The sequence below is a fragment of the Phyllobates terribilis genome, unplaced genomic scaffold, assembly GCF_046119375.1.
Source record: "Phyllobates terribilis strain yellow unplaced genomic scaffold, ASM4611937v1 Scaffold_13__5_contigs__length_258822181, whole genome shotgun sequence".
In the NCBI taxonomy this organism is placed as follows: domain Eukaryota; kingdom Metazoa; phylum Chordata; class Amphibia; order Anura; family Dendrobatidae; genus Phyllobates; species Phyllobates terribilis.
The window spans coordinates 189302537-189320736 of NW_027362773.1; the positions used below are offsets into that span (position 1 = coordinate 189302537).

The window sequence follows — 18200 nt, forward strand, 5'->3', positions numbered from 1 at the left end:
CCAATGGGTTCGGATCCCAGCAATCGGACCTCCTCGGATTATCAAGATGGTTAGATGATGACTTATTTCCACCCGACAACCCCTTTTATTCAGTTATTGTTTAGTTTCTTGCATTTGGAACATTTTGGAAATGGCCACACGTTAATGTTCTTTCAGATGGAGCAGATTTCTATCAGTCAGAACAGATCGTCTTTAGCACCATGTGGTCATCAAAAAATTTTTTCTTGGATGGACAATAACAATCCTTTCATCTTGACAAGTTGTTAGAGTCAATAGATTAGAAACGTGAAGTCCAACTTCATTTGTCGTTTTGATGACCAACAAGTTGTGATATCATAGACAAAACCTGTACTCCAGTTTTGGTCAACCTCCGCGTCAAGGAGACATCAGAGGTGATCATCGATTCCATAAGAGGATGTATTTACATGGCCATATTGGTCAACTCTTCTTTTGAAAATAAAGCCTAAAAATCAGCACCCTAAATAATTGTTGATGCATTGCCCTATCTGGATGTCTTCTGCTGGTGCGCGTGCCACGTGGTAACCTGAAATGCAGAAGGCATCTTGGCCTTGACTGAGACCTTACGTTGACATGTATCTGCATCTTGGGTTGCTCATTGAGATCTCACTACATTTGATAGATGGAATATGGTATTCTGTGCATTGCCATGACGGGACCTAGGATCATGAACTGGATAGCTTTTGTTTTGCGTTATAGGGGACATTATCATAGTTAAAAGCACTTGCTAATGTTCTAAAGGCACTATCCACCTGAAAATTGGGTGAGCCTCTATAGTCATCGTTACACATAGGACCCCAGACCATTAATCCAGTAAATGAATATTTAGGGTGAAATTGCTCGTTTTACCAGGCATCCTGTCTTTTTGATCTGTGATGTCTCAGTTGTGCAGGGATGTTTGAAAGATAATTGTTGGTGATTTATTCCTACAGAACATTAACCTAACCACTCAGGAGCATGAGAGCATCATTGTGGTGAGTCAAGACATTTCTATATTAATATTAGTGATTTCATGGGTTGGGGTTTAGATCAGGGATTTAGATCATAACAGATCTACCCATCAACCAATCGTATTTAAAGTGAAAACTTTACATACGATTGGTTGATGGGTAGATCTGTTATGACACTGTACTCCAGTAATAGAAATAGTCAGCCATATTCTTTTCTGGTCTTTGCTGGAGCACATTTATCTGGTCATGTTGCTTAGATATTGAGGGAATTGATGGCCTATCCCTAGTCCTGTCATCAATCTTTGACCTCTGCCGACCAGTATGATGATGAGCTGAACTGTAATGAAGGAAGTTGTGTTGCGATCCTTGATCATCTGGAATTACAGATGTCAAATCCCTATCAATCAAAGATTGATGGCTTCTTCTAAGGATGAGCCATCAGTGTCTCGGAGAACCTCTTCAAAATCCTGGACAAAAAAATTGCCAGCTAATCTTTTGATTTGTTAATGTTATATTTTTGCATCGTGGACAACTAGATCCCAGAATACGCTTCCGTGCAGCACCTTCCTCCAGCAAGAATGAATTGTTACGTCTAGTAATACGATAGCATTACAATGGAGCCGAGAAGAGTAGCCGAGACCTTCCCTTATATTTACAAAACCACATTTGGTTGCTTGGTTATGGGATAATTAGGTGACCTGAGTTTTCTGAAAGTTTGACAGTTGTTTAAAAGAAACAAGAAATAAACAAACCTCTGCGCTCGTAAAGTATCGTCTGTTGTTGGACTAGTAATGGAAAATGGAAAAACACCATAATTTCTAGAGAGTGCTGTTCGTTGCGAAGACTGAAGAGACAGCATTTAAACGCTGCTCAGACCATCAAAGTGATTTCTGTGCCGATAAAGTAGGAGATTTTTTCTTCTAATTTTTTAGAGATCGACACTTGCAGTTCCAAGGCGACTTATGGCTTTTCCTAAAATCTTATTTTTGAATTTTGATAGGGTGGGTTGTGCAGCTGCAGAGGGGGAGCTGCAGCTACAGTAGGGGAGCTGCAGCTGCAGTAAGAGAAACTGTACATTTACTTACTGTCTCCTCCATCTTTTATGTACATGTCAGCCATGGGTAAGAAAACAGTTGTTCTCCTTCCAGAGCCAACTTTTAATTAAATCAAACAAGTAAATGGCTGCCTCCACCTTAAGTAGGTGTCAGGTCAGAAGACGTAGGAGTATAATCTGAACATTTATGTAATAGACATTTTGTTGCTATGTTGTATAATATGCTTCTGTTTTTATTTTTTTTAGGCTATTGCTCCTCTCTTGGAAAACAACCACCCTCCTCCTGATCTCTGTGAATTCTTCTGCAAGGTATGACATTTACATGACCATGTTGGACAACGTGTGTGTGTAAAACTGAAGTATGCATTCTGATTGATTGTTGATTGATGGTCTCCACCTACGTTAATACCTTTGAATTTTATCTCCTTGCAGCACTGTAGAGAGCGCCCCCGTTCCATGGTGGTCATTGAGGTCTTTACTCCAGTTGTTCAAAGAATCCTCAAACACAACATGGTCAGTATTTCCTTTTAGTACATGGTTATATTGGTTTATACGTGATCGTTGACCCAAAAAACTTTCATCATGGCTTAATGCTCGTTTCTTCGAGGTCCCAGGTGACCCCCCAAAAAAAATTTCTCGTACAGGCAGAAATTTGCTAGCTGAAATCTCAGCATTTTTTAAGATCCCCATCGTTTTGATCTAAGGTATCCAAGCACAATAGATGAATGTCAGCCAAACCCTTTGATTTCAGCTCCTGACGAAGGTGTGTTGGGATGTCTTAACTCTCCCCTGATGGCAGGGAAAAGAAGGATTGGACATATTGAGTTTCTTTTTGCCTCATCCTTTTCTTCTTTAAGCTGTTGCCAAACATCTCTACTTTTCTCTCTTTCGAGAACAAATGTGCTTGGCCAAGCCGAACCAGCATGCGTAATTTGGGTTGGGAGGAATAAATCTAAGACTTGAGCCTTAGACATAAGATACAAACCGAAGTTCCATATCCGATTTAATATTTAGATCCAAAGAAGCCACTGGTTGCCCTGACAGATGACTTGTGCCCAGTTTTGATGAAACTGGCCACACTTGAGTCAAAATCTATCGGTCATTCATGGAACTGGTGCGATACTTGATTCTCCAATGTAGTTTGTAAGATCTCTGCTTTCCGGCAAAATGTAAACCTTCATCCAAAAGGCTGAGAACCCAATCTATTCTCACCCTGCTCAAATAGGCGTCAGGCTCATTAGATGTATCCAAGATCTCCATCTCTCCTGCTTTATGGATGGTTTTCAGCCATTGCATGTAAACATGATGGTTCCTGTTCACCGACCACATATAGAGATCTTGAAAATGCTGAGAAATGGAAACCCAAAGTATATAAGAAAAGATTGCCTAATTTTTCTATTAGGCTAGTAACACTTGTATGCATGAAGCTAGAAATACTCTTGTCTCTTGTGCAGAATGTAGAAGTGGCAATCTTTATTTTATTTTTGTAGACCCTAAATTTAAAGGCAGTTCACTATCTTTTTGGTTTTTGCAGCACACGCAAATAAAATAAAAACGATCTTGGCATAAATCGCTGCTGTAAGATTGTTGATTTTTTTTTTTTAAGAAACACAGAACAGCTGCACAATCTTATGTCTGCCAACTCTGTGTCTCCGTCAAACTCTAGAGCCAGCGATGGCTTTCTAAGTTTTTTATGTTTGTCTGCTACTTCTGGTGTATAAACTCAAGTTTTGTTCTAACCGGGATGAAGGAGCTGCGTTTTGGCTTTATCTAAATAAAACTTGTAAATTTTATTTTTTTCTTTTTATTCATAAATCCACCTCGTTATCTGGTTCCAGGAAGGTGGACAATTGTTAGGAGTCTAGGGATGGAGATGGGCGTCCATTGCATTTATAGCTGCTTTACTTAACGTGGTAGAACTGGGGATGTTCTATACCGAGGAGACCATTCAAGGGCAGCGGATCATGCTCGTATATATATGGGTGATGTCTTCACACCTGAAAAATTATTTTTGGGAAAGAGGAGATGCTAACTAATAGTGATCACCAAAATGATCAAGAAATAAATAAATAGATAGTGATCAATAGCAATATCAATCTATGAAAATATGTCAATTTATTAAATACAAATGTTTCCTGACACATATACATGTAGTAACAAACTAACAAACATATAAAACACCATAAAATAGTGGAAAAACACCACTGTCTAAGGAGCCAGCTGATACATTATAATAGAATCACGTATATAATGATACAACAAATACTATATATGATAATTCAATGAATGAAGAAATACAGAGCGCACAGGCTCAGTGCAATATCTGTGATGGTCAATGATGCCTAGACCCTGCAATGCACTAGTTAAATAACAGGGTAAATGTGTAAAGGCAAGTGAAGCACATAAAAGGCTGAAAAGGCAGAGTATGGCAAAAAGCAGTACCTGTTTCCCCACACTGAATGGTGCCCCCACAAGGATAAAAGTACGATCCTAATGGATAACCAAATAGGTCCCTTGTTAGTTCATGAGATGCTGCAGGTAGATCCCGTTTATTAGATGGTGCCCTCCTCATTTATGGTGGTTGATGTCTTCACACCACAACGTTATGAATATGATAGAGCCAAGGTGTTCCTTGCTTTAAAAGAACATCCAACACCTATATTGTTTGGGCATGTCATATCCCAACATGACCCAGTCCTGGCCTACAGGTTGTCCACCTCAATCTGAAGTAGTATTAGTGATTCATCCCGTAACAAGTGAAAGGTTACTTCTATGGTACAGGTCTACTTATTTCTGCTCTTGAGTACCATGTAAAAGTCCAAGATCTGAACAAAGTAGATGGTTACATCCTTACTGATTCATCCACTTACACTCAAGTGAAATTTATTCAAGAGGAATCTGTATAACATGTTGCTAAACCGCTTGGAATGTAAGAAATGAGGACGTTGCGTACCAGATGACTTCCATGGACGGTTAAAGGACTTATGCCCTGAATGGCACCAGCTCAGCTTCCCGCAAATATTTTTTCTACTTGAAAAAGTAATGCACTGGTGTTCATGGTGGAAGCATCCAATGGGCTTTAGATGGTCAGCCATCTTCAGTAGTGTAGAGTACTTTTTTAATCAAACTTTTTTCATAGTTAAAACATACTTTTATTCAACAGAGTTGAAGCTACTGGTTATTGGGCAGCAAATGGGTTTAATTCAGTATTTTTAATTTTGGCAAAACCTTGCACCAAAATGAGGCCCAGACACCATTGTGGTCTGTCTGCTAAGGCCTCAGAGTTAAAAGGTCAAAAATCCCTGACTTAGAGAAAGCCATGTCTACGAATGTAGATGACTATGACTATACAGTAGAGATGAGTGAATAAATTCACCGGATCCTTCCAGCGGTGAGGTCAGGAATCCATGGGAGCTGAATAGGATTTCTGTGAGCTGTCTCCTACCTGCTGGCATCTGGGGCTCTTCTCTTGACTAGCCAGCCTGGCACAACATTGTATGTGCATCACGCTGCGATGATGATGTTGCGCCAGGCCGGCTAAAGAAAAGAGGACCCCGGTAGTAGAGCATTTGTTGGGCTCTTCTGTCCAGCGGTCATAGAATACTGACCTTTTCCGCTAGACCATGGTCCTGCGAATTGATTTGGTCAAGTTTTTGGCCAATGGACATCATCTTCTGGTCTCCCAGTGGCTACCTATATGCAGGTCTACACAGACTCTTATTTCTATTTAACTTTAAAAACCCTCATATTATACTAGTGTCTGCCCAATGTGCCGAGTTTGACCGACTAATATGTATGAGGACCTCCCAACTGTCTCCCCCCAGTAGATGATGTCAGGGTCAGAAGAATCCAACTTCTGACTACCCGTCCTTTTCTTCTCAAAGAGCTGAGATGTCTGGCAGGAGGAGTTGGACGACAAGCTGCCAGTCAACCATCATTTCCTTATAGGGGGATCTCCAACTGTGCTTGGTCTACAGCTTGCAAAATCTTCTGCCCAAGCTCCAATAAAAATTTGCTGGCGCACGGCTATGACATAACCTGTTTGCAAAGAGCAGCGGACTCATATGCTCAAATTAAAGGAGAGCCATCTCCCGGTGATATGAACTGCTGTTTTAAAATGAATATCTATTTGCCCAATTCCAATAATTGAAGGGTATCAAATGAATTGCAGATGTACTGGATCTGTTTTACCGGCTTGGATACCTCTCTCTATCTGCTGGTGGAGGTTGGAAAACACCTGCATTTGCAGGTAATATTGTGTGTCAAATATCTGTTATGTCACATGTAATAGATATTTAGTTATGTGTCAGGTGGATAGTTATTATATGTACATGTGAGAAAATCAGGCTCTTGTGAAATTATTTTTAAAATGCAATTTTTGTTTTCTCCCCCCATCCCCCCTTCTCGGTTTCATCATCCTTTACTATTGTGAAATCTAAACCTGAATGCAAAATGTTACCTAACATAATAGTTTGTTTAGATTGTTGTAGAATTTTACTTTTACCTTTGTTTTTATAGTACAGTTCACTTTTTCTTCTATAAGTCGCCTTTTTGTGCGCACATTTGCAGGCTCCAAAAATGGCTGCCCCTGCGAACTGGTAAAAAATTATCCAAAAAAATCTAAACCCCGGTGTAGAAACTAATTACTCACTCAGTTAGTCTTTTGTCAGCCTCGGCTCATATATTAAAGTGTCTTAAGTCTAGTTGTTGATCTGAGTTCTGGAATTTATTTCACTCCGTCCCAAAATTTTGCCTTCTTTTTTTTTCCCTTCAGGGCTGCAGAGAATTTCCTGATCTTGTGCAATTTAACTTTTGATCCAATTTTCTTATCTTCTACATTTTCCAAAGTTTTTTTTTTTATAAGTCCATTGGATAGGTGTTTGATTGCTGGGACCCCTGCCCATCACTGGCACAGGATTCCAGAGCCCCCTTTCTTCCTCGCTGCAATTGGAGATTGTATGGAACAGCATTAAATCAGGTTTTTGGTGCCTATCTAAGAGCAGCATGAAGTTGTGAAAGAGACCCCGATTCCAGCTTTGTATCACTTAGATCATGTAGTACTTTTGATGAATTACATTATGTGCTGGATCTCTGCTATTCTTCTCAATTATGAGATCTTGCAATGTAATCCATGATATTCATGAGCTCAAACTATCCAGTGATTGGCAGATTTCTGTCTACACAGTGCGTAGGCAGAAATCTGCCAATCAGTTGTGTGGGCGGGGTTATAAAGAGCTCAGCAGTGAGAAGACTAGCAGAGCTGCAGCAAGTAATACAAAGTGATTTTAGCAAAACTACAGCAATAAGCTAAGTAAGTGACACACTGATGCAATCTGGATCCCTATTCATAAATTGTAAAGCATATAAATGGCGACAGATTGCCTCTAACTGTCAATGAGACTAAAAGTCCTGCATACATATGAGATTTAAATTTATAAAAATGAAATATTTAAACCAAATCATTTTTTCATTGAGTAAAAACTAAAGTCTCCTTTACACATTAGACTGATGTTGGCCAAATCTGCAGATATTGACGAGTTCGGCCAACAGTCAAATGTGTAATGGGGTGCTGGCCGACTGATGGTTGGGAGAGATGTCGAGATTTCGGACTGTCGATCGCATTGTTCTCCCTGAGAACTGCTGGCCGACGTTCACAGGAGCTCTATGCTGCAATTTGTTTTAAAAAAACAAACTGAGCTTTCTTCACCCTCCCTAGGTCCAGCGCTGAGTCCCCACCACTGCTCCCAGTGTCTGTGATTGTCTGCAACGCTGATTCCGCATCAGTAGCACTGCAACTAATCAGTGAGCTTCAGTGGCTTTTTCCAAGTAGACGGCACAAGCCGCTCAAGAGACGATGAGCTCACTGAATGGCTGCAGTTTAACGTGACATCGGGAGAGGCGGTGGAGACTCAGCTCTGGACCGGGGAAGGGTGAGTAAAGCCCAGGTTTATTTTTTAAACAAACTGTAGCCAGCGGATAGGGATTTTCTGAAACCAGAAAACCCCGTTAAGGGAAACTGTCAAACACAGTGGTCAAAAGTTTCCATCAGTCCCATATACAAGAAAAGAAGCAGTAGCATGTATTCACCATCATGGCACATCATCCAATTTCCAAACGCATTGAGGAAGAAAGGCGGCTCATTTATCCCAGTTCTACCGATCAACGAGGGGACCCCCAGCGATCAGTCACTTATCATCCATTATGTAGATATGTGATATATGTCATTTTATATGGAAAAAAAGCTTTAAAGGGGTTTTCCCATTCACAAAAGTTCATTTTATTCACTAGATCTTGGTATAATAATAAGTTCCTTAATATGAAATAATTAAAAAAAAAAATGCTCCTGTGCTGAGATAATCTTATAAATGTGCCCCTGCTGTGTACTGTGTAATGGCTGTGTCTGATCATACAGGAACATGGTCCGATCATTCCACAGCTCTTGGGCAGGGGAGGAAGCAAAAGAGTATACAGACATTACAGCAGGGGATCGCAGAGGATTCTTTTTGGGAGGTAAAACATTGATTACAAACAGGCAGGGAAATGTTTTACCTCCCAAAAAGAATCGGTTGTGATCCTGTGCTGTCTTGTCTGTATACTCTTTTGCTCCTCCCCTGCCCAGTAGCTGTGGTATGATCAGACCATGTTCCTACACGGTCAGACACAGCCATTACACAGTACACAGCAGGGGAACATTTATAAGATTATCTCAGCACAGGAACATTTTTTTTAATCGCTTCCTATTATGGAAGTTATTATTATTCCATGATCTAGTGAATAAAATGAACTTTAGTTTGTGGGACAACCCTTTAAGTATGGGTTCACATGATGCTTTTTTTTTTGCTGTACTTATCCAAAATAGCACTGTATTTGGAAAATTGTGGCAAGAAGTGCGGTTACAAATATAAAAGCACGAGACTTGCCCATCCTAAATCCACAGAATTCCAGTCTCTGACTGTCCTATTAATCCAATTTTTGTAGAAGTAAATTTATTTTGGAAAAAAAGGAAAATCTGATCACGTTGGTCAGAGCACTGGAAAATAAAATGCAACATGGATTTTCTTCTATAAAATCAGATTATTCTGCTCGACAGATTGATCCAATCTATCTGTTCAGTATATACACAATGTGTAGTTATTGCTCACGGTAACTAATAAGGTCGGAGTTTCTCCACTTTTTTGTTTGCACCATCCCTATCCGTCCTCTCCACAGTTCCACGGGTGGATGACTGTACACAGGTACGATGCATTGTGTAGAGACGTTGGCCGGACACAGAAGAATGGACGCTTCTCCTGGACTCTGGTGCCAGCAATCTTTCAAACAGATTTTTTTTGTTTTCTTCTCCCTGTTTTTGTGTAGGACTTTGGGAAGTGTCCTCGGTTACGGCTGTTCACTCAGGAGTATATTCTGGCACTGAACGAGCTGAATGCGGGAATGGAGGTGGTCAAGAAATTTATACACAGGTCAGTAACGGTTTGGAAGGATTGGACTATACCTTTCGTTTTTTCATGACTTAATTTCTCGACCTGCATGTTCGTGCACAGCTGGAAAGTATAGGGCAGCCTGTATTCTGACAACGGACTGACAACAGAGTCCATCGGCCTGACAGATTATAGGCTGCCGTTTTTGGATCTCCACCTGGACAAAGTTGACATCCTAAAGGTTTTCGTTCTTTGCTTCCATTTGTAAATGGAATATTTCGGGGAACAGCTATTTACACAGTTACCTAATATCACTAAAGTTGGCCACAGAGATATGATGGCTGATAGCTGACGGCCGAATAAGTGCCCGGCTATCTGTTGAATCCAAAAATGGACACAAATGGATGATCGGTTCGGGTGGACAGTCTTACGTTTTTAAAGGGTAGAGCTGAGAAAGATGATGCGAAAGAGTCAAATGTTAAAATCCAAACTGCCCAACCCTTATCTCCCCCAACATCATCAGGAGGTGCAATGCATATTAGACTGGCGACCGATCCTGACAATCGTTGCGTTTGGCCAACTTTAGTTTAATGGGTGCCTTACCCTTCACCAGAGGTAGAACTTCACTTTATACCTTCATTGTCTTCTGCCTGGAAACCCATTATCTTTTCCCTACCATACGACGCTGTTCACTTTGCCGTTACATTTACCCCCAAATTCGTCATTATCCAGTTCTATAACCCTTCTGCCCCTAATTCACTCAAGAACAATACGAGTAAAGCGAAAATGTGTTCTTATTGTTTTCATGAAATGCTTTAAATTCCTTGAAGGTTTGAACTCTGCTTTTGTGGCCTAACGGTGTCCATTAAATATAAAAAGTGCACCCGTACCAATCAATATAATTAATACCGCACAATGGCCTTGGGTGGCTGTTTGCTCTGCCTACTGGGTGTACACTGGGACAACGTGTATGGATTTTGGCCTTAATCCGACCATCGCGAGGTCGGAACGTAATGATAGACACAATGGATTCAGTCATTTTGTTCACTTCACGTTCAAATTTTTGAAAATGGTGATAGAAGAATCCCATCAAGGATATTTATGGGTGGTGAATTCCAATCTCTGTTGTTTCTTTCCACAGCATGCACGGACCCACCGCAAACTGTCCGCACCCTAGAGTCCTACCAAATCTGGTCGCCGTGTGCCTAGCTGCCATTTACTCTTGCTATGAAGAATTTATTAACAGGTTAGTAGTTATTATGGTCTTATGTTAAAGCTGTCATAAAAGTCTGATCAATTTTAGGGGGTCTAAATAGCTAAGCCCTTAATGGTCAGTTTTTGGTTCATCTTTCGTAGATGTGGTAGGACAAAGCCGTTAAGTTGGCCATGCACATGAAATAGCTGTTGGCCACAAATTTGTTTGTTTCGCAGACACCTATATCTCCGGACTTCTCTTATAAACATTTGCTTGGCTCAGCCAAGCCTTCTTGTTTTCAACGTGAAGAGAAGAGGAAGCTGTTGTCGGACACTTCTGGTGGAGACTTTTCTCCTTTGAAGACAAAATGATTGAGCGTTGAAATTCCCGCTGTTCCCCGACATCATCTGTCTGGGAAAAGTTGGGGGTTCCTATAAAATCAGATCGTTGTAGAGTCCCACCAAAACTGGCAGCTTTTGGCCAACTTTCGAAGACAGCTATCTCTCCTGACTCCCCCTATATACATTTGCTTGGCTCAGCCAAGCGTTCCTGTGTTTTCAACGTGAAGAGTGGAGAAAGCCATTGTTGGATGCTTCTGATGGAGGCTTTTCCCCCTTAAAGACAAAATGATTGAGCATTACAATTCCTTCTACGCCAGGGGGAAAGTTGGGGGTTCCCATAAAATAAGATGTTTGTAGAGCCCAACCAAAATTGCCAGGTTTGGCCAACTTTCATCTAATGCGTGTAGGACTTTATGAAAGGTCCATAATAAGTGCCTTGAAAGTGATAATTAAGGAAAAGTCTTAGGGCCACCCCAGTACACTAATATGGTTTGCCTGACTCTTCCATACACAGGAGTGCTCCTGTTTTCTCTAGGAGAGAGCCTCTGCCAGACTCCTCTGGCGGCAGCTTGTACCTTAGAGAACAAAAGGATCAGCAGTCCGGAATTGGACATGGCGGATCCTTATCTCCCAACTGTTGGGAGAGAGTCAGAGGCCCCCCATACACATGGGGCTTTTAATGTCTTACTGGTAAGTAGTGCTGTTCAGAACATCCCTGTTCATACAGTAATAACCTCTTAAAGTAATATTCAGTAATATTGGTAAAAACGTCTGTTTGGTTTGGCTTTATACTAACACTGGCCAAGCTTCTTAAAAAACATGTATTTTTTGTGGACCATAGACAGAAAATTAAGTTCCAGGTGCTTGGAGGTCTAGCGTTGAAGTTCATAGCCTGTGTCATGCCAGTGCATGGAGACACCTTATAGATATTACATGTGTTGAAGACCATTCCATGTACCTGAGATTAAGGGTTGGAAAAGCCAAAATGTCTTTTGAATGTTTCCTTTACCAGCACATCAATGTTTCTGATGGGCTATCGGCAATAGATCTACGTTGATCTAGAGAAGAGAATTTTGGGAAGACCTAGATAAATATTTAAAAGATGAGTTGGCTGTATAAATTAATACCATAAACCACCGATATCGAAATCCTATAGAAAGCCACCAAATAACATATATCCATATTTGTTTTAAAGCCGGGACAATTCTCCGAGCCTGAAAGAAATCCGGAACGGGTGCCAGCAGCAATGTGATCGTAAACCCAATATTCCCCTACGGCTTCTTCATACCAACCCGGACCTTGTCTCTCAAGAGGTGACGACAGCAGAATCTCGACACAAGTCTGTCATTGTAACATCAAACGAGATCCATGTGGAGGTCGAGCGCAACAACACAGTTAATCAGAAGCTAAAGGCCAATACCGGCAATGACAGCGAGCCCAACTTGATTGACTGTTTGCTCATCAGTCCAGCTTGTAGCACCATGAGTATAGAACTGAGCCCACAGGCTGAACGCGTCCTGGGGTGCTACGTGGAAATCCTGAAAATGCTGTAAGTATCCGTCTGTATATTATGTTATTGTTTAGTGCCCATATATTTGTAAAAAAGCTGGGTGACCACCAGGGTAGACCCCAAGCTGGGTGACAACCGGTATGACCACCAGAATACCCCCTAAACTGGGTGTCCACCGTTATGACCACCAGTGTAGCTCCCAAGCTGGGTGATAACCGGTATGACCACCAGAATACCCCCCAAACTGGGTGTCCCACCGTTATGACCACCAGTGTAGCTCCCAAGCTGGGTGACAACCGGTATGACCACCAGAATACCCCCCAAACTGGATGTCCACCGGTATGACCAACAGTGTAGCGTCCAAGCTGGGTGATAATCAGTATGACCACTAGTATAGCCCCCAAGCTGGGTGACCACCAGTATGACCACCAGTGTAGCTTCCAAGTTTGATGACCACCAGTGTAGCTCCCAAGCTGGGTTACCACCAGTGTAGCTGCCAATCTGAATGACCACCAGCGTAGCTCCCAAACTGGGTGATCACTGGTATGACCACCAGCGTAACTTCCAAACTGGGTGACCAGTGTAGCTCCCTTTCTACTTGTGATATTATGTTATTTCCATATACTGCTTCTTTTACAGTTCTGTAATTGGCAGCTGAAATGTCTCCCTCCCCTTAAAAAAAAAACAAGTTCCCAATTGATGCCCCCCAAAAATAGATGTAGTTTCTTATTTAACCAAATGATTATTCTCAAAAAAGCACATTATCCCTTATCCATAGGATAGGGGATAACGTGCTGATCGCTGAAGTCTCGACCGCTGGAACCCCCACCGATCCTCAAATCGGTGTTGAAGACCCTCGTCTTGAATGTGGTGAAAGTGAGCATCCTCAACCTCCACTCCACTGATTGCCTATGGGATTGCTGGAAATAGCCGAGTACAGCACCCTGCTTTCTTATGCAGTACCATGGGCAATAGATGGAGCGGAGATCGAGTGTGCGCACCTCCTTGCCATTCAAGACCGGGCTCCCAATGGTAGGACCCCCATCAATCTGCATGTCATCTCCTATACTATCGATAAGGAATTTCTTTTTTTTTTTTTTTTTTTTTTTTAATGGGGTGGGGTTTAACCCTTTAACAGGTGAGTATTGCCTATTTTTATTTTATTCTTTTTTTATTCCATTTGCTGCTGAAAGTAAAGATAATTTAAATCCTGGCCAACTGCTTCAATATAATGGCATTGTTAGTATGACATTGCCCTAGTTCTTCACTGGTGAGGACGTAAATTTGTTTGGACTAAGTTTGTAAACTCAAGGAATGTGTCCTTATGATAAGAGAGGACGGAGGGAGTGGTTGGGATGGAGCACTGGTTAATCCAGTGTCACCGGTCATCTCTCACTATGGAGGAAGTATTGCTTTCATTACCGCGCTGACGTCTTTCCTTCATTTTATAGGAATGACAACACCCGGCCATTAATCCGTTTTATACGCCTACAAATAAAATGTACAGGTTATATATAGAGATAGCAGATACTGGAGTGAAGGCTGAATGTCTTCATCCATGGAGGATACGGAAGTAACCAGCCATTCCTACATACCAAACTCAGCAACTGAATCCTTTGTAGATGGTAAAAGGGAATATTTGGGCCCAAAGTGGGTGCAGAGAGTGCAGTTGTACCTGGGTACTGGTATTGCCCACAAAACCCTTCACTCTTTTGACTCTAGTACCATAGATTGTTGGGTCCCTGTTTTTTCTTTTTTCTTATTTTTGAATGGGCAGTAGAACTTTAAAATGTTCATCTCTGCATATAAATTTTTTATACCATTTTGATGCTGGAAATTGTCTATAAGTCCCTTATCCGAGTGGAGAGATCTGCAAAAAATGCGAATGCAATAGCTCCTGTTCCTGATGGCTCTCTGGTTTTCTCCTTCCTTTTCTCAGTGTTAGAGATAGCAGGAGGGAAGGGATTATACACAGTTCTTCAGTTGAGAGAGGGGAGTAAGTATGTAAATGTTTATGGAGAGAGGAGAGAAAGTATGTAAAGTTTATGGGGAGCAGAGAATACAGTCTATAGGGGATTATACACAATTCTTCAGTAGAGAAAGTATGTAAAGTTTATGGGGAGCAGAGAATACAGTCTATAGGGGATTATACACAATTCTTCAGTGGAGAAAATATGTAAAGGTTTATGGAGAGCAGAGAATACAGTCTCTAGGGGATTATACACAATTCTTCAGTGGAGAAAGTGTGTAAAGGTTTATGGAGAGCAGAGAATACAGTCTATAGGGGATTATACACTAATCTTCAGTGGAGAAAGTATGTAAAGGTTTATGGAGAGAAGAGAATACAGTCTATAGGGGGTTATATACACTATTCTTCAATAGAGAAAGTATGTAAAGTTTATGGGAAGCAGAGAATACAGTCTATAGGGGATTATACACTATTCTTCAGTGGAGAGAGGGGAGTAAGTATGTAAATGTTTATGGAGAGAGGGGAGAAAGTATGTAAAGTTTTATGGAGAGCAGAGAATACAGTCTATAGGGGATTATACACAGTTCTTCAGTGGAGAAAGTATGTAAAGGTTTATGGAGAGCAGAGAATACAGTCTATAGGCAAAGAGAGGGAAAAAAAGCCGTTCTGGAACTGTGCAGATACCTGAAAGAAAGTGAAAACAGCAACTCCTCACATCCTCCATGTATTACTGAGAGGAACACTCCCAATAGAAAAAATTTAATTTGAATCAGACTGTGAACTGCATATCAGGGTGTCAGGAAATGTGGTCTGAAACTTAGTGCAATTTTATTAACTCACATTAGTCACTAACACATGTAACACTCACTTTAATTTTTTCCATGTCAAAGTTGTCAATAGTCTTTTAAGTTACTCCTACGTTTATAACCCCCTTTTGTTGCAAACTGTTGGGGATTGTGGGGTAAAATCTGCATTAATTCTGAATCCAAATATGTATTCTACATATTTTGCTGCAGATTTTCTTCAAAATATATCTGGTCGCATTTCTCCACTGCTCAAAACTGGGAGGATTTGCCGGGAAAGTTTGAAGTTGTTATAATTATGACCAACTTTTGTCATAAACTTCTGAAAGGAATCAACTTTGACTTCTGGGTCTTTTTTTTTATTTCGGTTGGCCCCTTTAACTACAGTTCTGCTTTTTTTCTATCTGCGAACATCTCACTTGTTTTAGGAAATCAGATTTTTTTTGTGTTTCATTGTTGGGAAAATGCTGCGTTTCGTTATATATTGCCAGGAAATATGTGTCTCGAAAAGAAGGTCTAGCTGACCGTGACCCTGTGTGATAGAGACGAGCACTGGTTGAATATTCAGCCCTGCTTTTGGTTGGCAGAAACAGATTCACTGTGAATTACCATCTCCCAAGCTACAAGCCCTATCAGGTGTTATGTCTGGGAGTGTTCCAGTTATAGCCTGAAATTAAAAGTAACGTGTTACACGCCTCGCTCTTATAAAACAAGATAAAAGTTATATCAATATCTTCCTGGGGAAAAAAGTTAGCTTTCTGACCAGAAATAGCGCCACTCTTGTCTATAGGTTGTGTCTGGTATTGCAGCTCAACTGCATTAATTTGACTAGTACAAAACTGCAGTACCTGACTCAACCATGGATACAATTGGCGCTGTTTCTGAACGCTTTCCAGCTGCCAGTTCCTGAGATTCAATAACAGCAGTGACATTTTGACCCTGCATATACCAGACATTGTGAGCGCTGATCTCTAAGGTCACATGCAGTTGAGTTATTGCAGTGACCGACGCGACTTAAGTTGCGCCATCATTTCCTGCTCAAGTCATATGTCTGGTAGCTGCAGCCCTCAGTGGTGGGACATATGTGGTAAAAGGTGGTCTAGTGAAGGCTTATTCTCATCACTAGAAATGGTTGCTTGTAAAAACAATTTACAGTATTAAAAATTCTCTCCATTCTCAAGAAATTTTATAGTTTACTGCTCGTTGCCTAGTTTATCGGCCACCTCTGCAATCTTATCAGTGGTGGCCGATCCCCAAGAAGAGCAGCGCTTACAAGCTCCTTGCTATAGAACTTGCAAGTGAAGCAGGGCGGATCAATGGATCTGTCCATCTTCATCTCATGCAAAGCTGCACACAGTTTGGACCTGAGACAGAGCCATGCCGCTGCCCCGACCTGTCAATCACCAGGAGCACACCTCCCACCTGTAAGCTGAGAGGCAGGGGAGCGGGGCGCTCCTGAATATCACCATGAAAATAACCCTTTAAGGTGCAGAATGAACCGCACATGTGCACATCTCTCTCCATTTATATAGAAGCTATAACATATAGCAAGCAGGTTGGGGGACCCCTTTATTCCCACAAATGGGGGACCCCCATCACTCAAACATTTATGGCATAACTTGTGTATCTGTCATAAATATCCAAGATGTGAATGAACCCCCACAGCATTATGGCGAAACCATTTCCTAAATGAGGATCCTCTCCTTTTTGCTGGAGAAAGACGTAGACTGCCCCATATGGAGAAATGTGGTATTACATAGAGTTAATTCGAATACATAATTGAATTAAAGGGATTTTTCCGGTATTCCCTGCCTGCAGTTTGCTTTTTAAAATAACAAATTGTTCTTTACTTACCCTCTCCGGACCAGCACTGAGTCTCCGTCGCTTCTCCCGGTGTCTGCTATTGTCTGCAGCGCTGACTCGGGCAGAGCCACTAAGCTCACTGATTGGTTGCAGTGCTGTTGTCGTGACATGATAAAACACTGATTTTATTGAAACAACAACAAACAGCCCAGTAAGTGACACATCGCTGGAATCAGGGTCTCTGCCCCTATATCATGCTGCTGTCGGATTACATAGCAAAAAAAACCTGCTGACAGATTCCCTTTAAGGATTTTAGTGCTCCATCAGTGGCATTATAGATAGGGAAATACGCACATATGCACTTTCTGGGAAACTAGTTCTTAAAAAGGAAATTGCGCAAGTGTATGGGATTTTGGTTTGAAGCTGTCAGATCTTTCAACAGCAGAGGAAATGGGGTCAGGACTGCAGAAGGGTCACAATTTCATATAAAAAAAACGCATGGACTGAGAACAGGGTGTCCCGTATCATCGGGGCGAGTAGAGGGAAATAAATCCTTATTTTTTTACCGGATTCCCCCATGACATGTATAGTATACCTCTCCTCTGATAGAGGGGTCATTGGGCCCATCAGGTTAGTGGTGCGGCTTTGCCACATGTGAGCCCAGCCTCACAGAATAAGGCTACAGTAAATCTATTCTCGGAGGGAACAGCTGCTTTACATTCCCTAATGCCCATCGTAAACACAAATCTCATGTGTTGGGCACAGTAGTAGTGGAAAGTTCTCCATGAGGTACAGTATCAGGCAATTCCTTTATCTGCGCGCTGGTCACCTGCTGTGGCGGTCATTTACAAGAATCTAAGGCGCAGTTACGGCATCTCGCACTCTCCGGTGTCATTATTTCAGGCTCTGCTTTCAGTCAGTCCTTGTATAAAAGTTTAAAAGTAAATGGCCAGGAGCGTTTCCCAGCATTTGCCTCTGTTGTCTTCCAAGGAACATCAGAGCTTTCTGGATCACGGCTTGGGAAACTCCGTCATAGAGATTCATCAAATGCTCCAGGCCATGGGGGGCAGTCTGCTGTGACCCCACTAAACCCCCTGGGTCAGTCTGCTGTGTCCCCACCGATCCCCCTGGGTCAGTCT

At 41.6% G+C, this 18200-nt stretch overlaps 1 protein-coding gene across 6 annotated transcripts in view; it reads left to right on the forward strand.

The window, feature by feature from the left end:
• The window catches only part of CMIP (c-Maf inducing protein), a 135156-nt gene that overhangs the window by 82244 nt on the left and 34712 nt on the right, over nt 1-18200 (forward strand). For 4 of the 6 annotated variants that reach the window (XM_073659132.1, XM_073659133.1, XM_073659136.1 and 1 more), the window contains 7 exons: nt 951-992; nt 2269-2331; nt 2455-2535; nt 6194-6271; nt 9379-9482; nt 10582-10686; nt 12172-12525. In XM_073659132.1, the coding sequence (XP_073515233.1) occupies nt 951-992; nt 2269-2331; nt 2455-2535; nt 6194-6271; nt 9379-9482; nt 10582-10686; nt 12172-12525 (827 nt within the window). The remainder of the gene's footprint in view (nt 1-950; nt 993-2268; nt 2332-2454; nt 2536-6193; nt 6272-9378; nt 9483-10581; nt 10687-12171; nt 12526-18200) is intronic. The other 2 variants (XM_073659134.1, XM_073659135.1) reach the window with 1 other exon arrangement.